Here is a 27,062-nt window from a genome sequence, read left to right as displayed (position 1 = left end):
AACCCTGATTCCTTAATTTAATTTGTCCCTGTCGGTTAAATCAAATTTCAAGTTTTTGAAAAGAGCTTATGATTGCAAAATATTTTGGTTTCGATCATCATTGAAGAGACATTCATATTTCAAATGAACATCTGCCGACTATGTGGTATGAGCTTTGCTCATTGGTGAAGGCCGCACGGTGACCTATAGTTGCTAATATCTGTGTCATTTTGGTCTCTTGTGAAGAGTTGTCTCATTGGCAATCATACCACATCTTCTTTTCTCGTTTTTATTGAAGTATTACATGATTTTACTGAATTTTGAAGTTGCAAGTGATGATATAAGTGCAAATAAACAACAATCCACCCGAAAAAATAATATATAAAGTAAATGAAAAAAGTAAACAATGACGATAAAAAGAAATTTATTTATTCTAGGAGTAGTCGTGGATTACAAATACTTAGCTTTTTACTTTAAACTTTTAGTTGCACATGCAAATTATTAATTATTAGCACATATGATAAATAAGGCACACTATGCACTGACTGATTATTTTACTCGTTCGTTTATTCATTTGTTTTATTTGACATTGCTCTTACCATGTTCACAAACTTGGTATAATCTTAAATCACAGCGACTTGCCCAATAAAAGTCTGTCCCAGCATTGTTCTCTACCACTGTCAAGCAGTCTCCTATTCCTACCTTTGCTTCAATTGATACTATAACAAATAATAAGTTAAGCATTCATCTTATTTGTTTTTCATTTTGCAGTATAGAAAGATAAAAATATGTGCGAAGAAACGGTATTTATGTATTAGATGATTCACTGGATATTTTATTTTTAATCAATTTGTCGTCATTTCATCAGCATTATGTTATGTAATAATTTTTGAAGAGTTTGAACCTCTTTTAAAAATTTCGGAAAAATGCTGTTGATCAGTTCTTATGGCACAGTTAAAACAGAAAACAGTTCCATACTAGAGTTTTTGATAATTCTTACCCAGAACATATCTTTACAGTTGGAATACTTTTGAATAGTTCTACCCTAAAAGTGATTCTACGAGTTCTCGGATAGAACAGTTCAATGACAAATTAATCTGACAGTTCTAAAGAGAGGTAAGAACTATTCTTACTCCAAAGTATGGAAAACGATAAATATGAAGTTATAAGATTGCCAAAATAAATAATATGGCATGGAATTTGTCTATATAGATAATTAAGAGACTACGGATTTGTCAGATCAATGTTTGGTCTACTCAAATATAAACTTCAGAAGCAGTATACGTTTAAAGACAATATTTGACCTAAACAATTAAACCTATTTTTTGCAGAGTAGAATTCATACTTGTCAGGGTATTACAAATGGTAAGACACACACTGATACAACATTAAAAAAAATAGTATGCTTTATAAGTTCTTGAATAAGATCTCATGCATTTAATGATCTACACATGTTACATGATGAACAATTTTAAATGCACATTAAACGAAGTTCGGCGAATATTTTGTATTAAATATTTTGCTATTAGTCCATGATGTTTCTTCTTATATTTGTATATGTTTTCTGGTAGCTGTGAGCAGTGAATAAAAATAAACAACACACCTTTTTTATATACAGCATACATAACTTCTTCGTTATCATCGACACACAAACCATCATTGTCTTGAACACAGGACTTCGATTCACATCTTTGATCATTAATTTCTACCATAGAATTTGATAACGGGCATATACATCTGGTTTGCTGTAAAAAAGTTGTTAAAAGTAAAATCACAAAAATTCTGAACTTCTAGGGAAATGTTGTATTTGTGCCAGACGCGCGTTTCATCTAAAAAAATACTCATTAGTGAACTCGAATAAAACAAAAGTTAAAAAGCCATTATAATGTACGAATTTGAAGAGCATAGAGGACCAAATACAGTTTAGGTTATATTATTTTCTTCACTACATGGCAAATGCGACGATTTACGTTTCTCCAGTGATGATCGAGGTCAAAATATTTGAATATCTAAACCGAATTAAAAAAGTAATGAATACACTTATCAAAGATACAAGCATTATAATTGTGTTCGCCGGACGTACGCTTCGTCTACCAAGGACTAATCTTTGACCCTCGAATAAAACACTTTAAAAGGTCAAATAAAGTATGAAGTTTAACAAACCTAATACACATAAAAGGAAACAAGAATGTGTCCCCAGTACACGAATGCCCCATTCGCACTATCATTTTCTGTGTTCAATGGACTGTGAAATTGTGGTAAAAACTTTAATTTGGCATTAGAATTAGAAAGATCATATCATAGGGAACATGTGTACAATGTTTGAAGTCGATTGGACTTCATCAAAAACTGCCTTGACCAAAAACTTTAACCTGAAGCGTGACAGACGGACGAACGAACGAACGAACGAACGCACAGACCAGAACATATAATGCCCCTCTACTATCGTAGGTGGGGCATAAAAAGGTATAAAAAAGGACGCCTCCGGGTGCGGAAATTTCCCGCTGCATTGAAGACCTGTTGGTGACCATCTGCTGTTGTCTGTTCTATGGTTGGGTGGTTGTCTCTTTGACACATTCCCCATTTCCATTCTCAATTTTATAACCAAAGCCGAACAAGGAATCGGTGCTTTGCATGAGTAAAAATATATGCCTTAAGTTTTAAATAGTTTATAGAATTTTGTATATAATATCTATAATTAAACTTTATAAAACGTATGCGTCCGAAAATCTTTTTTAAATTTGGAAAGCATATATTTGAATTCCCAGACCAGAAAAACGTGAAGAGTTAAATGGTTAACTAAAAGGGACCAAATTATAATAGCTATTACTTAAATCTACTTTTATTATGCTATTTAGGTCAGACTACCTGGACTCCTATATACTGATAATCACTGCAAATTTGCAAACACTCATGGACTTGTTTCCCTGCTGTTACGTACGAAAAAGCTTTCTTTTGTCTGTTCACTTGAAAGCAACCTTAAGAAAAAAAATGCAGATTTAAGATTCCTTATGCACTTTCTGTTTTATTAATTATTTTCGAAGGAATCTTAACTCGAAATAAAATTTTACTGACGACCATTAAAAAGTAAAATCACAAAAATACTGAACTCTGACAATGTCTGAGGAAAATTCAGAAAGGAAAGTCCTTAATTAAAGGGAAAAATCAAAAGCTCAAACACATCAAACAAATGGATAACGACTGTCATATTCTTACTTGGTACAGGCATTTTCTTATGTAGAAAATGGGGGATTAACCTGGTTTAAAAGGTAGCTAAACCTCTCGCTTGTATGACAGTCGCACCAAATTCCGTTGTATTGACGACGATGTGTGAACAAACAGACATAACAGGTAAAAATGTCAAAATAGGGGTATAACAGTCCTTCTTGTGTTGAAATATTAATCACTATGAAAACAAACAAATTTTTAACAAAATGGCATATAGACAAAGCATTTCAGCAAAAATTAAAGACAAGAATACACAAATTTACAATATCTCAATGACGGGATTTATAAGTACAGAGCCAAATCATCTAATTTTTATACATGCTTAAAAGTCCTCTGAAATACATTCATATGATATCAACAATCTAAATAAAACACTTTCCGCGTGGTAATTCAGGTTGATTTTAGTGCTTATTTCTTCTTTTTTTTACATATTATTCGCACTCGCACTGATATTGACTGCTTTACCTCTATTCTAAACTTTTTTTGTCATATATCGTTCTGAATATAATAGAATAACGCCACTTGATTAGGCACTTTCCGTTAGACTATTTATCGCTGTTTTTTTTTTATTTTACTTTTTTCAGTAGTTTTATCCACTACACAAACCGCAACGTGCTTTAATATTGTGGTTGGAGATTGTGAAATCCTGAGCATTGAGAAAAATTAATACGCACATACCTAAGTATTCTATCCATGGGGAGTAAGTAGCTGTTGCGTCTATCCATACTGCCTGTATCATATCAGATGCTGTTTTCACATTACTATTTTGTCCAATCAGCTTACAACTTGATTTTGCTTGCATCCATGTGAAACTGTCATTTGTGATAAATGCCTCATTGCTCTTTACTGTAAAGGATTTACAACGTTTATTAAACCCTAGACGATAAAAGTCATGAAATGTTATAGAGAAAATTGGACTTATTCGAATTAATGTTTAATTCTGCGTGTTCTTAATAAAAACTTTACAACTATGACCTTTAAAAAGACCCAGACACTTTCGATTGGAAACTTATATCTTTTAAACTTTAACCAAACAATAACCTTTTGGAAGAAGTAAATAAACCAGAAAAGCAAGAACGCATGCGTCGAACTAATACGTAAAATCAAATATGAAGAATCAGTTGCTTTCTTCCGTTTTCAAACAATAAATTTAAGGATCAGGACATAAATTCCACTCTTTACCAAATAATAAAATATCCAATTTAATTTTCAGTCACCAAAGAAGGTTATATATAGATGAATACATTTATCTAACAATCCACGCTTATAATTTATTGTGTCAAACGCGCATTTTGTCTACATTAGACTCATTAGTGGTGCACTAATTAACCAGTTAGAAGGCTGAATGAAATACGATGTTGAAGAGCACTGATATCAAAAATCTGTAATACGGCTTAATATATAAAAAAGAAGATGTGGTATGATTGCCAATGAGACAACTATCAACAAGAGACCAAAATGACACAGACATTAACAACTATAGGTCACCGTACGGCCTTAAGGTCATCTCTTATATAATGGCTAACTTTCCTTGGGAATATGAGATATAAATGAATTGAATAATTTACCATTAAACAATCAATAAATTTACAGAAACAGAACGTATTGATGATCTTTCCTGTCAAAATATAAGTGTTGACTACAAGAGTATTATTGGCGTAACATTTTATATAGATATATTAAAAGAAGATAAATGTTTATATGACAGATGTATGATACATTTATTTGTCTTTTTAGAAGACGTGCTTTCATCTTTCAATTTATCATCTTAAATATAACAATTTTAAGGAAATGATAGTATGTTTTCCATGTATTTCTTATAAATGCAATGGTTATACAATATAATTTATAAACGTTAGCTAAAGATTTAAAGTAAGGTTTTTAGATTTTATGTTAAACATTTGTCAAACATGAATAAAAGTATAAAGTAAAAGTCAGAGTCAGCCTTTCCTAACCATTTTTAGAAAATTAAATATCTCGATAAGGAGCTACATAACCTATCAATATTTCAGCTTATTTTTTTCCTTGAGTATTGTTCTAATAACTTTAGGTATACATTTTTAATTCATTTAATTTCAACTTAGTACACCCTGAATGTCAAGCGCTTATGACGAAACACCCAGCGTTTATGATGTTTTAAAAGTCAACCATGTAGAAATAAAGTAGAGAGGAAGATATAGAGATATCCACCGAAAATCTACACCAAACCACTACTACACTGTAGACATATTAAAACATATAGCGATAAACATCTCACCCCATATTTTATTGATTTTGTATTAACATTAACATGTAAATTCGAGAGCCGTAGTTATAAAGTAGATAGCTGAAGACATATAGCATAAGCTGTTAATCTAAATAATCTGGGGATTTAAAATCATGTGCAACAAAGTCCAAAAATGGCATGTCTAGCATTGTAGATCGCAAAACCAGTGCTGGAGAGAGTAAAAGGTCAAGTACTGCATAATGCGGGGTTCACACATTGCCGATGATTGCTCCCGTTTGAGATCAGACAGCAATACGACACGAAAAGAGAAAAAGTCGGATTACTATCCTCAGTCGTTTAAGTTCGTATCAGATTCCTACGGGTCGGGAAGGGTCTGAATAGTTCGGCGAAGCACCCCAACAGTTAGGTGCATCCCGTAACATTCGGGGAAACTCAGCCGATTTTGTCTAGTCGGATTACAATCGTGCCTATGTCGTGACAGACTCTGCTGTATCGGATCAAAATCCTAACAATGTTCTGTGTATTCTGTACGGTGTCCTGTAGAACGGGAATGATCTTGAGAAATTTTCTTTGCTGTTTTTCTGTCGATTGAGTCCAGATTGCATCCAGATCTGGTCGATTACGAACCGTTTTTGCCAAAACCGTTCCGAAACAGTCCCGTTATTAATACGAAATTCGTCAATAACACCCACGTCAGAGTCGTGACAATTACAGAATACAATACGGCTGAGACCAGACAAAGCCGTTTGAAATGCGATAGAATGGACCGTGATAGGATTACGTTCCGACATTACCTGATCATCCCGAGTACGCCCACAGTTTTCAAACGGATAACTTCCGTCAGCGTCGGTCCACTGTCTGGTCACTGTATGATCTCTGTCGGATTACATTCGGTAGAATCGGGACGCAGTCGTGACAGACTCGGTCGAATTTTACCAGGCGAAAAATACAAATTGGATCAGAAGCGGATTGAGAACGGGATTACCGGGAAAAATTCGCTTGGAAACGGTTGAATATTGACGCTTCCTGAACAATATCTGATTGTTGTCGTGATTAAATTATTTATTTTACAAATTTTAATTAAAGTTTGAATTTTCATTAACAATTCACAGGATCTTTATCAGACTTTTGACAAATGTTAAACGGGAATGGTCCTGTCAAGGACGGCAGTAAAAATCGTGAATGTGTGACCCCAGCTTAAGAAAGTTTAGCGCAATATCTACATGGTATTAACTATATATAAATAATTTAGTACTGTAGATTAAGGGATGGCGATAAAGATATAAAGTAAAGCCATGTAGATGTAAGATTAGCCTCTAGAGATGTACAGTGTAGCTTTGGAGATGTAAAGAGGAATGTTTTTAATATAAATACAGCGTTAGGTTATTCATTTTCAGCACTGTTGTCTAAATATTTTAGCACAGTTCCAGAGTCGGAGTTTGCATCTTCAGCGGTAGACGGTTGATTTTATATTTATAGCGCTTGAATATTATTTTTATCATATATCAACATCGCTGAAAGGCACATTTTCAGCGATTTAGTTTACATCTACAGCGTAGGATTTTGTATTTCCAGCGTTGGATGCGACACTAAACTTAACATATTAAGCGCTAAACGCTGGACTTAAAATCATTAGCGCTAGATGCTACACTTATCATCTTCAGGGCTACAAGCTAGAATTAACACCTACATCGCTTTATTTTAAAAATCACTACTCTTTATCTGTATGAGTGGTTCCATCGACAGTAATCCCTTTGAAATAGTGTGAACAGGGGGGAGAAATACAAATACATGTAGCCTAAGATATTAAGTTGGAGGAATATATGACAAGATTCCACGAAGGTTAAGACATTACATATCATGCATTTACATCGTCAAGACTTACCTTCAGAATCAACTATATATACACAGAAAATAGTGAGGCTCCACAAAAAATTCATGACTCGTTACATCTTTAATGGGCAAACATGGCTCACAAATTACAATATAAACGACACACAATCGTTGAACTATCAATACTTGTCATTACTACGGAAGCAATTGAGAAAGTACCACTTTCACATAATACTTTACATATTGACAGCTACATCCGTCTTTTTATCATCACTTAGATGTACACTCATAAACCTATAAGATTTACACTAGGCCTATATGTTATTTGCAGGTTATAATGTTTGATAATCATATGCTTAAACAATGTTCACATGTACTTTTTCTCGTGTCCGGAATAATACATGAGAGATGAAATTTACCTGTAAAAAAGATCAAGGTTTAAATATATAATTTATTCAGAAAACATGTGATTCATATGGTCTTCGTGCGTACACCTTTGCGATTATGGCGAATATAAGTAGTTAACTTTATTGTATTACATGCGATTTATAACTTTACGGATATTCCGACAATGTTTAACATAGAAATGTACAACCTTTATTGTAATTAAAATAAAAATAAAAAAACCTGTTTGTTGGAAAAACATTTAGTGACCCCTGCCCTACGAAAAAAAAAAAAAACAAAAAAAAAAAAAAAACCAACAGAAAACAAACTAATAAAAAAATAAAAACAATGAATAAATAACCAAATTTAAATTAAATAAAATGCATTTTCTCCCTTATTTTCCTTTTTTTTTATAAATTTTTCAATAATAGGAATAAAAGCTACATAGGCCACAAAGTTCCTTCAAATGAAAATATTGTATTTTAAAGTATTTAATGGATGTTTTAAATTCATTTATCTAGTCTACAATATCTTGCTCATTATTTTATGTTCCACTTAATGAGGTATTTGACTTTCGGCATGATCGAACCAATTCAATGATACCTAAGTCTGTAACAGCAGAGACGATTTTAACCTAATTTGTTTTTTTTAAAGGGCATTAACTGTCAAATGAATGTTCACCGAAATTGTCATATTTGATTTGTGACACACTAAAACGTACGTATATCCAAATTACAAAGGGTCAAAATTCAACAATTGACATAGCATGAAAAATGTTTCAGCATTTCGGGTGTAATTTAGCCTTGACGCCATTATATAAACTTAACAAGATGATCTCCGAATTTAAGGCAATATATTCAAAAATAATATGTTTTACTGTAAAAATTCTATTTCACATTCATTAACTAACATTTTAATTTTTAATCTAAAATGAGAAAAAGATATATGGTACTTTTATTTTGAAAGTTGTACATATTTTATCATTACAAAAGATACTAGAGAAAAAACCCAATGTGAAACAGATAGTTATATAATTTATTAGGAATCCCAACCAGACAAGACTGTGTAACGGGATTATATGTTACAAAATAGATAACTGCACATACATGTAATACATGATATAGGTGGTGAATTAAACTACATTATCATGAATAAAGGCGTTATATATATATATAACATTTAAATTTAGTTAAAATTTTGGGACATCAACCACCCTTTCCACGTTTGCATATTATATTATTCATTCAATATAACATGATTTTAAAGGTTTGCGCATAGTACATCGTGGTAAGAATCTCGAAGAAAAGATAACAAATCGGACGAAATGTCTCATTTATCGGTATGTTTCTCAATCTCGTTGTTTCGATGGGATTGGATGTATGTTATTCACTTCAATTCACAACCCTGCTTTAATTTCGAAAAGATATTGTTCCGTGCAAAGCTCTGTTTTAGCGCTAAATATGTTTTACCCTTATGAGTCTATTCTCTATAAAAAAAAACCATCTTTTACTTATTATAAAAACCCCGTTGTTTTTATTAATTGTTCTTGGAGACACAAATTTAAATAGATTTTCATCAGAAGTAATCTTTACGCGTTTTAGAATATTATGTATTTCACAAAAGTGACAGTCATTAATATATGTTTCATATAATTTAACCATGTTAATTATAACCTTCAAGTTCCTTCACCTATACAGTGTACCTGAAAGCCTGTTATTATATGTGGCTAACTTGTCCCATAAACATACCAAATTAAATTTTATTTTTGCAGCTAATTTATCATTTTGTTAGTTATTTGTAAACGGAGGAATTATGTATCAAACAGTTCTGATCATTGTACAGCATATATTTTTTCATTCGTTCTGTAATAGACGTCTTGACATGACATATTCCCAGAAATTTCTGTAAGACGGGAACATACTCTTAAAATCGATTGCAGAGCATGTAAATACTTCAAACTAATTTTTAGAACTACATATGAATTCGTCTGTTTGGGTTCATATAAGTGTTTGCTTATAACATATGACATATTCATTCTATAGATAGACATGCCCTCTGCCTGTGACATTAGTACTGTTAATCAACACAACTGATATATGTACATAATGAATAATATTCTGATATACATTCGTATTTACTTGAATAAAAAGAAAATACAATTCATTCAATGGAATAATCTCTAAATTGATATGGTTCATAAATTGAATCAAATCTTTAAAGATACTTGTTTTTCTTATTGACATCCAAAGAAAGAACAAATTGCTTACAACTCTTGAAATTACTATAATATAATAAACAGTAAATATTTTTTTTCTATCACAAGATAGGGATATCATCCAAAGCAATTTAATACTACATTCAATAATTAAACTCAGTTTATAAGTCTTTACTTTATGATGTGTCAACAACCTCACTGACTTGACTGTAACCCATGGAATCGCAAATAAACAAGTTCTCTCCTATTTCTGATTCGTTTGAAAATTCGTATTCATTTTCTTCGTCAATTCTTACATTCTGCATTGTGTCATACGTACTTCCGTCTGGGTTTTCTCGATTAAGACGATGGTCTATATGATCGTATGTGTCCTCTGATGTAGAGGGCACTGCTGTTTGATTGGTGCTTCCTTTTCGATTAATTGACTTTTCAACCTTTGCATAAACCACATCCTTTCCAGGCGCTGAATGATTTTGAGAATTTGAAGGTAGTTTCTTCATTCTACAATTGACAAAACGTATGAAATATAATTTGCATTTAGATTTATTGATTCAGGACACATGTCACGTGTAAGTGTAATACAACCAAAAGCTTGTGAAGCTCAAAATAAGCCTGATTCATTTGGGATAAAAAAAAAAAACGAAACAAAAAACAAAACAGTAAAATCAAAATCTTTTAATTGAGAATAGCATCACTTTGCATAATTCTTTTTAATATTTTAAGTAATCAATCCCCCCCACCTTAGTAGCAATATATCAACTTCACCTGCGTATGGAATATACATTTCAGAACTTATTTGGTATTCAAGAGCTTGTAGCTGCTACTCAGACTCAGTGTCTGAACAGAAAGTTGATGAAACAAGGGAATGTCAAAGAACGTCTCAACCTTTAAAAAAAAAAAAAAAATCATCGCAAGATACCAAGTCCTTGTTTTATATTCTATATCAACTTTAAAAATAATACCCGATGGTCTTGAAGTTTAGATTCTGAGCACTGACGTTGTTTATCATCTATATAACGTGTTATGGTATACATTTGTTTCTTTTTGATAAATTCTTGTATTTTTATTTTTCATTTGTGTTTTATTTGTTTCTTTGTTACATATTTCGTTTGTTTTTATAGTGATTAAGATTAAAACACAATGTTGACTGCTGTACCCCTATTTTAATATTTTTACCTTTGATGTCTGTTTGTTTTGTACCCACATCGTTGTCAATATAATGGATTTTTATACAAGTGAGAGATTATGCTAGCTATAAAACCAGGTTCAGTCCACCATTTTCTACATATAAGAAAATGCCTGTACCAAATCAGGTATATGACAGTTGTTATCCATTCGTTTGATGTGATTGAGATTTTGATTTTGCCATTTTATTAGGGACTTTCCGTTTTGAATTTTCCTCAGAGTTTGGTTGTTTTGCGATTTTACTTTTTTTTTTAACTTTCTGTGCTCCTTGAGAAAATACTATAAATGGACGATATGAAGAATATTGTATTTAAAAACAAATAATGACTAAAAAAATAAACACAAACAAAAATAACAACACGCTTTAGTCCAGGCATGAACGTTGAAAAAGAAACAAGATCGAGAGTACCTTTCTAGTCAACGTGGTGTGGATATTGATTATATACTTTTCCCTATTCGTTCTATTAAGCAATTTTATCAAAATTTCCGTTTCATCAACAATTGAAAATAATAAGGGACACACAACAAGTGACATTATCACACAAAAGATATATGTATATGTGCGGATATACAAGCTCGTGGAAGGTCAAAGATTGGTTCGCTCATCAAGCTTTTTCAGTGGGGTTTATGTTGCTCATTCTTTAGATTACTGGGTAAAGTTTGTAGTCTGATGAATGTCTGTTCGTTTTTAGTTTGATTCAGGTATTGTCGGTTACTCTGTGAGTAGTATTGTTGTATTGTCCTCTTTATTATTTATGTCTTCTCGTTGTATTGTATATAAAACCGAATATATCGGTTGCTACTGACAGTGATACGGTTTCTCAATTATATACTACTCATTTTATAGATCAATATAAGGTATGGGTTTTGCTCATTGATGCTAAATTCTATAATGTCATTTAGAAGTATTCCATTGGCAATCGTATCACATATTTATTTTCACAATACATTTTACTCTATCATTTAGTATATTCATTCTTACTATCTGAAATAATTATCCGTTTTGTCACACACCTAAGTAATAATAGATTTTGGAATAGATCTCTATTGAAACATGTGCAAGTTTCATAATCCAGCGACTACCTTTGTGTAGTTCGTTTGCAGTTCGTCAAGTTTAAACTATAATTTTCTTCAACATTTCTTGTACCACGTCAGAACTTCGTTTTATCGGTTATTGTGGACTTTGTTTTTTTGAATTTACATAGGAGTTCGGCATTTTTGATATACCTTTTTATCGTACAGTTTACTAGTTTTCAAATCCATATATACATGACTTTATAAGCCCTTACTAATTAGCTAGAATTAAAATACCTATATGTTTTAACTGTTAATATACAGTAGAGTCGTTTACTAAAACCATTTAAGTGTATAATATCTTATAAAATGATCATATTATACAAACCTTATGCACACAATAATTATTGCAAGAACCACTAGAAATGTCAGACTTGATACAGCTATCAATCCAATACGAATTAAATCTGCAAGATAGTTTTATAATGATCAAAACTAAACTGATTTTCTATTTAATTAGACATAAGAAGATGTGGTATGAATGTCAAATCTCCAAACGCGCGCCTGTCACTAATACAAAATTTCAATCCAGGTATCTTTGATGAGTCTATCTATCAAACGTTTAAGACACAATGTGTAAAAAGTAATCCAATATGAAAGAAATCTGTAAGATAGTTGCATAATGATCACACTTAACTTATTGTTTTGTATGGAACTATAAATAATAAGATGTGATAAGAGTGCCAAATCTTAACCCAAGACACAATGTCAAAGGTCAAAGAACGACCTTTAACACCAGGCTTCTCTCACACCGAACAGCAAACTATAAATGGTTAAACTCAATTAAAGAAACATATTTACAAAAAGAAAACATACACTGAACGAATAAATTGGATCTATGACACAATATGATTAAAATAATAATGTTTTTATGTTGGCCATTTTCTTGTATTTTATTGTTATGCAATGGCTGTTCTATAACATTTATCTCTCTTATATAGGTAGGACTCAAATCTATGGCGGGTTTCAAATCTATGGCAGATTCCTAATTTATGGCAAATGTGACGTTACAAACGTCAAACAAATCAAATCTATAGCCGATTTTTGTTTTCTCCAAATCTATGGCAGATCTTTTTCATAACGTCATATAACATGATGGAACCCATAGATTTGAACAATATTCCAAATAAAGGTATTTGTTTATAAAGCGAAAGATCAAATTAAATTGTCATCAAGAAAAAAAGTATTAACAATGAAATAACAGACCGTGTATATTTACGCCAAACATTTTTCATTTTAAGCTGAACAAATAGATTTTGAAAATACCCTACAAATTTTAAAATCAATTGGTTTGATAAATGTAACAAACATCTGTTGAAGTCACTTTTGAAAAATCATTTTCGTTATGAGAATTGAAATTTGTAATTTTCATGACATTACATTATTTAATTTCACGAGGATAATATTAAAAGTAATGATAAGTTTGTCTTAAAAAGATTTCATCTTATCAACAGTTTGAATAAATTAAAACATTTGAATTTGATTGTTTTAGAAAAGAAACAAATTTCAATCTCCTTCTTAAGGACAAAATATTGAAATTGCTAACCTTAAGCATTTTTCAATTTGCCATAAAATATTGAAAAATGAAAAATGCTAAAACGTGGAGCATTTTTCAATTTGCCTTTAAAAATTGAAAAATGAAAAATGCTCCAACCTGGAGCATTTTTCAATTTGCCTTCAAAAATCAAAAAATGAAAAATGCTCCAACGTTGAGCATTTTTCAATTTGCCTTTAAAAATTGAAAAATGAAAAATGCTCCAATGTGGAGCATTTTTCAATTTGCTTTGAAATATTGAAAAATGAAAAATGTTGAATTTTCATCTTTAATTTTTTTTTCTCAAAAATGAAAATGTTTTTTTTTTTGTGTTGAGGATTTTTCAATTTGTTTAATCAAAGTTTTGATTTTATGCTTTAAATATAATACACATATGTGTATGTGTGAACCCGTGTATACACATTTATTACCTTACCCCGAAAAGATAGGAGAACAACAACGCACCAGCAAAATTTTGTGATGTGGCGCAGGATTATTAGGCAAAAAATTATTGTTATTTCCCTTGCTTAAAACCCTTAACTTTATATTTCCCTATTTTGTTATTCACATTCAGGTTAACTACATATTATCTTTATATCTGTTAAATCAAATGGATATTGGTTTGTTTAATTCATTGATAGAGATATTTATTTTTACTCCAAAGTTTAGTACTTGCACCGTTGCAAAACATTTGTAAACTTCTTTAAAAAGTTAATATACATTTATGATAACATCTGAGCAATACGGAAAGGCATACATCAAGGCATATATAACCCTGCTCGTAACAACACGGTTCGGTTATTGCTATTTAAGGATTTAGCATAGCAGAAAGCAGTTACAATATGCCCTATAAAACCCTAAACGACAGAATAGCTTCACCAAAGCTGAGAGCTATTCAGCAATAAATAGTAAATGAAAAATATTGTAACATAAGATTTTGTACTTTCATGCAATTGCTACGGATTTGGTGATACCCTCGTTGACAACCTAGAAAATATGTAAAGATAAAAACAACACCTAGGAAAGCTGTTATGTTCCCAGTCTCTCTGTATAAGGTTGATTAATATGCCATTTTCCTTCTAAATACAGCTCATTTTGGAAGTCATTGAATGCTCCCTTTCTTAACTAGATAAAATGAATTAAATAATTTGTTCACTGTGGTTTTTTTTTTTTTTTTTTTTTGGGGGGGGGGGGGGGGGGGGTAGTATTACTTAGCTATTTTAATACCAATAGTGCTTTAACATTTGGCATCCATCGTCTCTGTTTACAACTAGAACAAGCTGTGGTTTACATCTCCGAATCTCAATCAGAATTACTAATGCTAAATGTTGGTCCCGCGAGGTTGATGTTGAATTTTACAGCGATTTTTCTGTTTTAAACTGAAATACAATATTTTGGGAAAACTAATCAGAAATGAAGCAGACATTTGAGTCAGTGCTCGGTGGAATTAAATACGACTGTCTTTAGGAGACAAGTTTTGAAAATGTAGGTGTATAATTGTTCCTGTGGTCTTTTATTTTTATAGTGTGGTTTATTTGGTACATTTTGTGTCAATGTATAGTCAAAATATGTTTAATGTTGTCAAGACTGATATTGCTGATTACTTAAAGTTTGTTCATTTTGAGACAGATTTTCTTTTATTTGGAATGAATGTGCGGTGGCATTTTAGCTAAAAATTAACTTCAAATGTGAAGCTAGTTTACATTTCTCTAGATATAAGAAGATGTGGTATGAGTGCCAATGAGACAGTTTGCCTTCTAAGTCACAATTTTTAAAATAAAAACCATTATAGGTCAAAGTACGGTCTTCAACACAGAGTCATGGTTCACATAAAACAATAAGCTATAAATTGTTCCCAAAATGACTAATGTAAAACGATTCAAGCGGGAAAAACAACGATATAATCTATATACAGAACGAGAAACACTTATGAATCACATCAACTAACAACAACAAGGAACATTATAGAAGATAAAAAAAAAACCTGTTAAACAGACTTAGGAAGAAGGGATATAGTACGATTCTGTTGTGGTTGTCAGATTATTAAAGTTTGCATATTTTGGTTTTAATATTGTTTCACTTATAGGGTCTTTACATCGGGATTAAACATATTTTTTTAAAAACCAGTTGTTGGCATGACACGGGTTATGTTCTTCTCTTAAATATTTTATAATTTGTATAATACTGAACCCCTAACGGGAGTTGCCTGATATTCCTATAATGAAGACGTAATCTTAAAATCAGTTTAATTAAGGTCTGGAGCTGACATGTCAGTAACTTCTAGTAGTCTGTTGTTATTTATGTGTTATTATCATTTTGTTTATTTTCTTTTGTTACCTCTTCTGACATCGGACTCGGACTTCTTTTGAACAGAATTTTACTGGGTGTATGGTTATGCCTTTACTTTTCTACATTGGTCAGAGGTATCAGGGGAGGGTTGAAATCTCATAAACATGATTAACTCCACTTATTTTGCGCCTGTTCCAAGTCAGGAGCCTCTGGCCTCTGTTAGTCTTGTATTATTTTTAAATTAGGTTTTTAGTTTTTAATTTGTTTAGTATGGCGTCCATTATCACTGAACTAGTACATGTATATATATATATATTTGTTTAGGGGCAAGCTGAAGGACGCCTCTGGGTGCGGCAGTTTCTCGCTGCATTAAAGACCTATTGGCGACCTTCTGCTGTTGTCTGTTCTATATATATGGTCGGGTTATTATCTCTTTGACACATTCCCCATTTCCATTCTCAATTGGATTGTCTATTTAAAAAAATAGAAGATACAAAATTATTATGTCTGAAGCTGTCAGGGAGAATCATAAAACCCTTGACATAAAATTATCCATATTTTGAGTCAGAGATGGGAGATATTCCTATGATGCCCGCCCGTCCTCCCCCTAAAAAAAGTAAACAACACTAAAATCTTATTCTGACATTACAGATGGGATTTCATTTCATTCACGTGAATGAGGTTGGAGTGACTCGGTGTGCGCCTTTCCGTAAATTCATCTTTTTTGTTTGTTCTCCAGATCCCACCTTTGGTGTCCCCTTGATTTCATTACCCACATTTTAATAATCCTATATCCGACCATCCCTTTTTGTAACCTCAATAGCACCCCTCTCTATATCCCACTTCTGGGGCTACTTGCAAAATTCATTTTGATCAAGATGGATTGTATGCTCAGAATTATCAGCCTGATATGGATCAGGCTAAAAGTTTCGTGATCCCTGTAAAAAAACAAAACAGTTGTGACTTTCTGTTTACATAACGAATATAAAAGGGGAGCGGACGAGCTACAAAAAATATAATAGTATCAACAAAGAGGCAATTTCGATAAATGTTCAAATTATTTAAAATTTCTCAAATTACGAAAAGAGTGCACACGCTGAAATGTCTCGCCTTCTTTACTAATCATTGATATTATGATAATTCTTATATGATTTGCATATCTATAAATACTTGAATTGGATTGGTCAATTATAATTTTTTTCTAAGTTTACACTTCGATAAACCATGTTTCCGAAACTACTTTTGTAATCTATTCATGTGCGATACACAAGCTTGCAGTGATCCCGGGATTGTCAGCAAATTGAGATATAAAACAATTGCATAACAGTTGTGACTATTCTAGTGCATATATAACACAAAAAAGATATAAATTTAATTCACTAAAGCTTCGAAAATGTATAAAAATAAAATTCAATAAAATTCCGCGAAATTTCATGAAGGATTTCGGGCGAATTTACGTGATGGCAAAGCACGACGTCATACGAATGGAAATTTTCAAGGGAAACATTATTTCGTTACGTGTACGCTTCAAATTCGGATAACATTTAATTAAAATGAAGTTTTTGAGGTAGGTGCTATTTCATTTAAGATTCTGTTTTATTTATCGGACATTTATGGTTTTTAGAAAGTCAAGATGGCGGCGTACTCCTTAGTTACGACTTGCCATTGTGCTTTTGATGGTAAATATATATAGTAGCCATCAACAACAAAAATGTTTATTAAATATCACAAATGTTTGGCTGAAGAATTATAAGGATTAAACACATTTTTTTCTAGAGGTTATTGATGTGTAAACCGGGGCTCTTACTCACAAACTCAACATAAAAGTCCTTCGGACTTTTATTCAGTTTGTGAGTTAATCGCCCCGGTTTACCCATCAATAACCTCTAGAAAAAATGTGTTTAATCCTATATTGATCCAAAATCCTGGACTTAAAAACATGAAATCCCGAGGTCCTGAATGAAAAAAAAATCCCGGGTCCCGAAAGGGTTAATCTCGAAATCACAAGCTTAAAAACACCCGATCCTGACGTCCTGAAAAAGGTCCTGCCCACCCTCTATGTTGATAGTCCTAAATATAAAGCTTTACTACAACTATCACATAAACTTTACATGGTCAAAGAAAATTAGGACAAGGTCATATAAACAAAACAAGAAATACATGTACACCTTACAATAAATCACTAAGTATAAATGACCCATGCTAATAGTTTCTAAGACACAGACTTAACCGAGAAAACTAAACACATGAACCACGAAACTAAGGTCAAGGATCTGAACCATGGCAGGCAGAAGTGTACAACTTACAATTCCATACAGCAAGTAAAGTTAACCTATTTCTTATAGTTTAAGAAAATCAGAACAAAACTAAAAAAACTGAATACTGTGCAATGAACAGTGAAAATGAGGTCAAGGCCAAATAAATCCTGCCAGACTGACATGCACATCATTAAATATTTCCATACACCAAACAAAGATTACATATTGCATTATATAGTGTTAGAAAAAAAGACCAAATATCAAAAACTTAACGTTGGTCAAGGTTTGATAAGCACAACCATGCTTGACACATCTATATCATTTCCTCTATTGTTCAATAAAATATCGCCATTTGATCTCGATGGATCAACATCGCGTTGTGACTCAGGTTGGATTGGTTGATCTGACATGCATATATGTCTACTGGATCAGAATTCGTATCAGAGGCTCCTCTGATTCTACCTCTATCTCTACCATCACGCCCACTAGTTCTGGTATATTTTGGTGGTATGTCTGTGTTGTTTGCGAGAATTCTACGTATTTTAAATGACAATTAGAAGAATTAAAGGGAACAGTATTTATAAACAGTATGTATATGCAATATGATGTTGATGATAATGACGAGAGCGTAGTCATATTACGTTTTGAAAGTGGAAAGGACTTAGACCGGTCGATGTAAGAGCGGTCTATAATCGCAGAAAAAGTGTGTTAAGATCGTGTTGCAATCGAATAAATCGCGCATGTATTGTCGTTATGAAAACGTAATTAGCGTAATAAATCGTGATTATCGTATTGAAGACTCAGAATAGGCGTGATGAGAACGTGACCCGTAGCGGGATCGTAGTAGCATCGTGAAAACAATGAAAATCCAAACTTTCATCCTGCTCGTACCGGGACCTCACCTTTAAGATCGTGGTGAGCGTGGTGCAATAGTGGTCTAGTGTGACTTGGGCATAAAACATGCTCCTTGTTTCTCTACCTTTCCTACTGATCAAAATGAGCAACTGGTTCTTGTCTTGAATTGTTGATACCGTACGTTTCCTGCTTTCATCGTGTCAGAATACATTTTTTAATAATCGTGAAATATATATCACTTATTGTTCAGTAATTTCAACTGTTGTTATTATTGTTATTGGTCGTAACGTAATCAATAAACATAACCAATACCGAAGAAACTGTGCTATCTTATTTTTTCTTAGTTTCCCAGGTAGCAAGTACAAAAAACATCACCAATTGATACATGTACATTTATAAAAATTCATATATGTATAGCATGTATAGCACATGAAAATAAATAACGCTGCGCTCTCCATGTATTCATTTACTCAATTCGTGAATGGAATGCTCTGTAACTAAACTGACGAATACTAGTGATAAACTTTGTTTTATTCATAATTTCACAAAAAAAAAGATGTGGTATGATTGCGAGAGAAACAATTTTTTCCACCAGACATTAAATGATGATGAAGTGAACAAGTATAATTCATAGTACAGTCTTCAACATTGATGAAAACCATTACCGCACAACAATCTATAAGAGAATCCAAAAAGAAAAATTTAAAAACAATTCAATTCATTCGAGAAAAATTAGTTTTACGGCGCATATATAGGACTCTTAGTGATTAAACTCGTTTTATGTGCACAACCATCCCCTTAACATTGAACAGTGATAAAAAGCATATTATAAAAACAGTTGAATCGTTTCACAAATGATATCGGATATGTTCCTTACGTCGTAACTACAATCCCCTTCCCTTTCATGAATGTGACCTACCGAATAACACTATTTACCGGATTTGTTATCACATTGGCAACACGACGGTAGCCACATGTGAAGTAGGATCTGCTTACCCTTTCGAAGCACCTGAGATCAACCCTAGTTTTTGGTGGGGTTCGTGTTGTTTATACTTTAGTTTTCTATGTTGTGCCATGTGTACTATTGTTTGTTTGTTTGTTTTCTTCATTTTTAGCCATGGCGTTGTCAGTTTATTTTAGATTTATGAGTTTTACTGTCCCTTTGGTATCTTTCGTCCCTCTTTTGAAAAGACTTTTCAAATAAATAAATAAAGAGCTCCGCTGTAAGCGCATGGTACTCCTCTTGTCTTTATGCTTTAAGGGCATACGATACAGTAGAGATCCCTCGTTGATTTTTTCTTAAAATTTTGATAGAAGGTCAATTTCAATGTGTACTTTTTAAATATGCAAAGAAAAAAGTACCTTCATTACCTACTTTTAGAGATAATTTGGTTCGAAATTTGCATATTTGGAAGAAAATCCCTGAAATTTTATAAATTATGACTTTTAAAGAAAGTAACAATACTTTTGAACGAAAAGTCATAACTTAACCGGGTTTTTGTAAAATATTCCCTTGATCCATGACATCAACATACTGAAACAAGTTTAAGGTTAAACCAAATCATCATGTTCCGGATTAAGATTGCTATATTCGAAATAAAAAATTGACCATACTTTTGCGTCTTTTCGGAAGTGCAGAAAAAATTTGATCGTTGTTTTTTTCCTGAAATTTTGGTGTAGTGTTCTTGAAACAGTACTTGATTGATTGCAAAAGAAAACAATTGGGGTCCATGTGCTTGTTTTTTCAATAAAAGCCATACATCTTTATTTTTTACGACGTCTGTCAGTATGGCGCTAAATTACGTTAAATTAAGTTTTAATCGCAACAACGTCGTGTAATCATTCCCGCCGTACACGAGTTCGCTGTCAAGTTTATGCAGGTGTTTTTCAAAGCGTTGATACTTTATATAAATGAAGGATTCTAGCAGATTGCTTTGTCAGATGTAGATCTGCTAGAAGTATAAAGGTGCATCTCCGTCCGACATTAGTTCTAAATTGCTTGATGTACTGTAGGATGATAGACAACATTATTGACATGACAAAATGTGAACCAACTATAAATTAAGTGAGGCGATCATACCATATAACCGTCAACAATGACAAAACCGATACCGTATCATCAACTTTAAAAGGTCCCGACGTACTTTGATTTTATTTTTTTTTACACTCAAAAGATAATTATCTTTCAAATTTAAATTATGAGCAGTACTTCTTGTTTTATATTAAGAGCTGTTTTGTGCAATTTAACTCATGCCATTATTGCATCAATCGACCGAAAATGAAGTTGTAATATAATATTTCATAGGAAGTACTGCAGCCGGTATAAGAGAATGATATTGAACGATGTCTTTATCAATAGATAAGTTACATAACATTTTTTTTACGGCGTATACGTATGAATATTTGCATACTTGTTTGTCTAGAAGAAGAGCTATATTGAAAACACTTTGTTCGTCTGTCTGATCGTCTAACTATACGACGAGTTTTAACGTGTGTACACTTTCTGATCTGTCTGTCTGCAGTTAGTGTACATTTGCCGATACTTCAATTTTTATCTCTCAATACATTGAAGTAAAAAATGTACAATAGGGACATGCTTTTACAAATAAGAAGACAAATGACTAAACGACTATAGGACATCAGACGACCTTCAACAAAGAGTAAAACCCATACCGCATAGTAAGCTATGAAAGGCACCTACATGACAAATGCAAAAAAACTCAAACTTACGGCCTGATTTAAGTACAAAACAATGAACAAAATACAAATATGATGAACAATAGCAAAAGACACCGTTAATTACAAGCCCTTTTAACAGCATGTGAACGGGCGTTTTCTTGTTTTGGTCTATTACATCCAGTTTCATATACAAAAAGAATACATGTACAACCAATTTAACAAACTAACGTGTGACAATGCTGCATCTATTGATAATATTTTGCTTAAATTCAAACCAAAAACGACACCAATATATTTTTTGAAATCTTTTTAACGGATTTTTATTGACAGTTTTTTCATACACATACAATATTATATGTTTTTAAAATATCAATTAAAATCGGCTTTTTTATGTACCAATTTCAAGTTCAGAATAGGATGAGACACTCTCTTTACTTATTATTCTATTTACGAATAGAGGTGTTATACGACCTTGTCCACCAATGAGGGTCTCGCACATGCAGTCGGTTTTGTTATTTCATTGATAGTATGTTAAATTTGGCCTTACAATGACAATTCTCCGTAAAATTTGGAGGCTGCCAAATGCTAAACAAGAAAAGAATTCAAGATAGTATTATTTACTTCAAATTCATTATCAATAAATGAAAATAACTGTTCTCGTCATGAAAAATATTGCACAGCTGTACAACACGCCGTAGTAATGACTTTTGTGTATGGATTTCAACACCAGACCAGATTCGGATACCCTACGCGCCATAGATTTTGTTAAATTTTTCTCATTAATTACGGGTTCATACGTTTTCTCATTTCTTTAAGTTTCATTAAAATAACATTTGGATGTCATAAATGTGCAAAAATATTTGCCGCTGTACGTTAAGCAGCTACCAATACTCATAATTAGCTATTGCAGGTCGTTTTGTTCCGAATTTTGTTTTTCAGCATGTTACAGTTTAAGCAACAAATAGTAAGATAGATCCCAATTCCTTGAAATATTTCTTTCTCTACGCTGAGCAGATTCCGCTGGGCCGTGCAGTGTTTTGCAGTTATTCAGTGCCATACTTAAAAGCTCCACAATTCTTGTTCCGTCTTTCCATGTTATACTGTCAGTACTCTCTTTTGTGTCTATTACCATTTATTCAATTTCGTCATGCAAAATTTCCTTGACCGTTCCCGACATTTTGTCAGAAGAAAAAATCCCCAAAACTGTACAACATCAAATCAGAAATTATATAAAAATCAAAAGGGTACTTAGTTTAATTATTAGATATATTAACTAGTCACCATAGTCTAATCATTAAATGCTGAAAGCAGTGATTTATTATCCGAAAAACTGGAAAAAAGCCTCATTTTTTTATGAATAAAAACTTCATAACTCCAAAAATGTAAATGTTTCATAAAAGTTGGTAAAAGCGTGTTTGAGTTATTGTCCAAAAAAACAGGGAAAATCCCCTTTTTTCAATATAAAAATTCATAACTAAAAAACGTAAAATCTGAAATTTAAAAAAAATGAAAGGTAGCTTAAGTCAGCAGATTTAAACAGTTCACTAAACTGTCATAAAATTTTGTTTAAGTGCTTATGAGTGATTGTCCGAAAACTGGAAAATTCCCCCTTTTTAAATCAGAGCATACGTCAATAGATTTAAACAATTCACCAAAGTCTCATTAAGTTGATGGAAGCATTTTAGAATTAGTCTCCGAAAACTGGAAAACTCCCCCCTTTTTAAGGAAAAAAAATTCATAACATGGAAACGAAAAATTTGAATTTTATAAAAATCGAAAGGGAGATTACGTTAATAGATATAAACAATTCGATAAAGTTCCATAAAAGTTGGTGGAAGCGTTTTTTATTAATTGTCCGAAGTGTGGACGACGGACGGACAACGGTATACCATAATATGTCCCGTTTTAGACGGGCGTATACAAACAAAGAAACAAGTTATAAAAAATGCTAAACATATAGTACAGAGACAAGCGTGCTCGATGTTTGTGATAGAGGGGGAGGGGTGTGGAATTGCTGCGAGTTTTGTTTATCCAAAATCGATTTTACATATGTCCGTTTTTTACAATCAATATTTCACAAATTAAGTTAAGAATAAATAATCAGTGAAAAAACTATATATGTAAATTAAGTATTTTTTTATTATCCTACATTGAACTTTTGATGTTGTCCCTTACTTTGGCTTTGTGGAAGCGTCGACCATGTGCATTATACGCTGTCATCATTGCAGAAGTTGAAACACTATGTATTTCCGTTGGTTCCCCCACCCTTTTGTGGGGAAAATTTGGTTGATTATATAGGAAATCGCCGAAGCATGACTGGACCCCCTTAAGGTCAGTCAGTGCCACCCCTTATGAAAAGTTCTGGATCAACCACTGCTGCTGTCGTAAATGATGGTAGCGAGGGTTAACTATCGCTAATGCTTTACCAACTCTAGCTTCACACACGTTGATTCCTTTGTTTGATAAATGTAACTACTAGTATTTGTTCCATGTACATGATGCATACGGTTTGAAATTCGATCATTTGTGTCGATCTGTTATTTTTTCCTTTTTGTATTTCAAAAGAAGATTGTCACTGACTGAGACCCCTTATTTGTGTCGACATATTTGTCCTATAATACTCGTTTTGCTTTCACATATTGAAGATGTAAAATCATATTAAAGACATGAAAATGGAATGTACATAATACAGAACCTCGGGGGAACTGTTTCATGTTTGTTGAAATACTATTCACATAATTATTATATATTCTTTGCTACATTTTGTTTTCGGTAAAAGCAAATATAAGAAGTCTTTCATTCTTCGAAATATACATTTACCACACATACATGCATGCAAGTTAATTTCATATTTTCTTTTATACGATGATTGCTTATTTGAAATTCTGCGAATGAAATTGTGAATATCATAAGCTTGGGAAAAACAAGTTTGTATTAAACAGATTCAAAATTAGGAAACGCTGTACAATGTAGAAAAATACAAAATTGAAAACATATACTAGCACAGTGATCAGAATAATTTAACATCTACACCCATCCCTCCCCATCCCTTTCGAATCGCGAACCCTGCTCCTTGAGCATGTAAAGAAACTGACAGGGACAATATCTTATAATCTAATATTTTCTCTTCTTTTCTAACATGTTTGACACGTTCAGCCACGATATGGTTCAATGCAACTTCGTCTACTCCGCATCGCCTAGTAATTCCATTTTCAGAACAAAAACGACTTACGGAAAGAAAAGACAAAGAAAAACAAGTCAGATAGATAGACAGATAGCAAGATATATACAATGAATGACAGATTGATAGATCGAAAGATAGATATAAACACGTAGCTACAAAGACAGCTATATACATTGTATATAGATAAAAAGAAAGAATGATTCTTTGTGGTCATTATCGTACTTGTCAGTGTACCATTCTTGTTCGGAATTTGTTGATACCACACATAGTTCACACACACACACACAAACACACCTTAAAAAGATCTTCAAGACATATTGCGCTGAAAACAAGACAAAAAAAAAAAAAAACGGAAATAGTAAAACATTTAATAAAAAGGGACAATTTTAACATTTAAAACGCCTACATTGAAACAAATTACATTTCGTTCCCATTATTAGACATTTAAATAATGAACATTTTTCAAATTTGAATATTGCACAGTAAAATGAAAATTGAAAAATTGGAGCATTTTTCATTTTTCAATATTAAACGTCAAATTGAAAAATGCTCCACGTTGGAGCATTTTTCATTTTTCAATATTTGAAGACAAATTGAAAAATGCTCCACGCTTGAGCATTTTTCATTTTTCAATATTGTAAGTCAAATTGAAAAATGCTCCACGTTAGATCATTTTCCATTTGTCAATATTGTAAACTAAATTGAAAAATGCTAACGGTCAGTATTTGCAATATTTGCTTTTAAGAATGAGATTGAAATATGTTTTGTTTTCTAAAGCAAGCAAATACAAATGTTTTAATAATTTTAAACTTTTGACAAAATAAAATCATTTTTAACAGCAAGTTATTGTTATTTGTTTCAATATCTTCGTTAAATCAAAAATATAATTTCATGAAAATAACAAATTTCAAATCTCATAGAGAAAATGGTTTTTCGAAAGTGATTTCTATAGGTTTTTGTTACATTTTTCAAACCAACTACCTTTAAGATTTGCAGAGCAATTTGAAAATTTATTTTTCATTTTAAAATGAAAAATGTTTGGCGTAAATGTACACGGACGAATAACATTATGTGAAAATTCAAACTGTTCATTTTTATTTGTCCTTTTTTATATAAAAACCTCCCTTCTTAATTGATAAGGGACTTACTAGATGGTTTAATGAATGGGCTAAACAGGTACCATGCAAAGATTAAACAAATGGTTATTTTTACCGGGCGCATCATTTTAATCTTTAAGTCTGTATTAAATTCTGTGAATTCATCACTCGAAAATGCATATTTTCTCGAAATGCAGCAGTTTTACGTCGCAAACAATATCAGTTTAGGATAACAATGTCATTAATTCCCCTGTTATTGTATCTTGCCCTTAAGGTAAACATTTCCTGCTATAACTGTTCATGCTTTTCTTAAGCGTAAGCTGACACATATATAACTACTGTACAGTAATTGTGTTTTCATTAGATTACACTAATGCTTAAAATTGACCCAAATCTGCAATGATCCTCAAAGTCGAAGATAAATAGATAAAATAGAAAAAAAGGCAGGATGACAATTTATATAAAGAAAGTAAAGATACACTAATAAAAATCCCCCCTCACCCTTAAAAATCAAATAATAGCTTCCTAAGAATAACATTAAAACTTACTTTTAGTCGAACTCTGACCAGTAGTCACTCCATATTGATCTTTTGATATCATATTATTTCCATTTTGTTCTGTCTTTGGCTCCCCAGTTGGAGCTTGAGAGGTTAACATTTCTCTTCCAGTGGAACCATCATGTGGACTATATGATGGAGTTATGCATAGACCTGGGAATTTTTCATTACATCTGATGGGAAAACTTTCAAGATAGCCATTGTGCTGAACCCTTGCAGCGATGCAATATTCAGGGTTTGTCACTAAATAAAGATGCAAATTAAACATTTTATTAAATCATATATAATTACTAGATATAACTGTAAATAAAAGGAAATAAAACAACATCATTAGAAATAAAAAAATATTGTTACTCCTATCTCCTATGATAGGATAGCCCAGTCAATTTTTTTTTTTTACTTTTCTATAGCATTTTATTTCATTCATTTAGTGGGAGATATTATGGACATAATTGTGCAAATCGTGATACAAGCATGAAATTTG

The 27,062-nt window shown here is 32.1% G+C and overlaps 1 protein-coding gene across 5 annotated transcripts in view; it reads right to left on the bottom strand.

Moving 5' to 3' along the window:
* LOC143083243 (uncharacterized) overlaps positions 1 to 27,062 on the bottom strand; it is a 47,272-nt gene that overhangs the window by 5,044 nt on the left and 15,166 nt on the right. For 2 of the 5 annotated variants that reach the window (XM_076259493.1, XM_076259495.1), the window contains exons 7-13: positions 26,570 to 26,821; positions 12,454 to 12,532; positions 7,320 to 10,367; positions 3,886 to 4,053; positions 2,848 to 2,957; positions 1,583 to 1,724; positions 579 to 698 (exon numbers count right to left, since the gene is read on the bottom strand). In XM_076259493.1, the coding sequence (XP_076115608.1) occupies positions 579 to 698; positions 1,583 to 1,724; positions 2,848 to 2,957; positions 3,886 to 4,053; positions 7,320 to 7,374 (595 nt within the window). In that variant the 5' untranslated portion in view covers positions 7,375 to 10,367; positions 12,454 to 12,532; positions 26,570 to 26,821. Of the gene's footprint in view, positions 1 to 578; positions 699 to 1,582; positions 1,725 to 2,847; positions 2,958 to 3,885; positions 4,054 to 7,319; positions 10,368 to 10,631; positions 10,763 to 12,453; positions 12,533 to 26,569; positions 26,822 to 27,062 lie in introns of those variants that run through there. The other 3 variants (XM_076259494.1, XM_076259496.1, XM_076259492.1) reach the window with 3 other exon arrangements.

The sequence above is a fragment of the Mytilus galloprovincialis genome, chromosome 7 (assembly GCF_965363235.1).
Source record: "Mytilus galloprovincialis chromosome 7, xbMytGall1.hap1.1, whole genome shotgun sequence".
NCBI lineage: Eukaryota > Metazoa > Mollusca > Bivalvia > Mytilida > Mytilidae > Mytilus > Mytilus galloprovincialis.
Note: the sequence above shows the minus strand (reverse complement) of the source record. Positions and strands in the feature narration are given on the sequence as shown.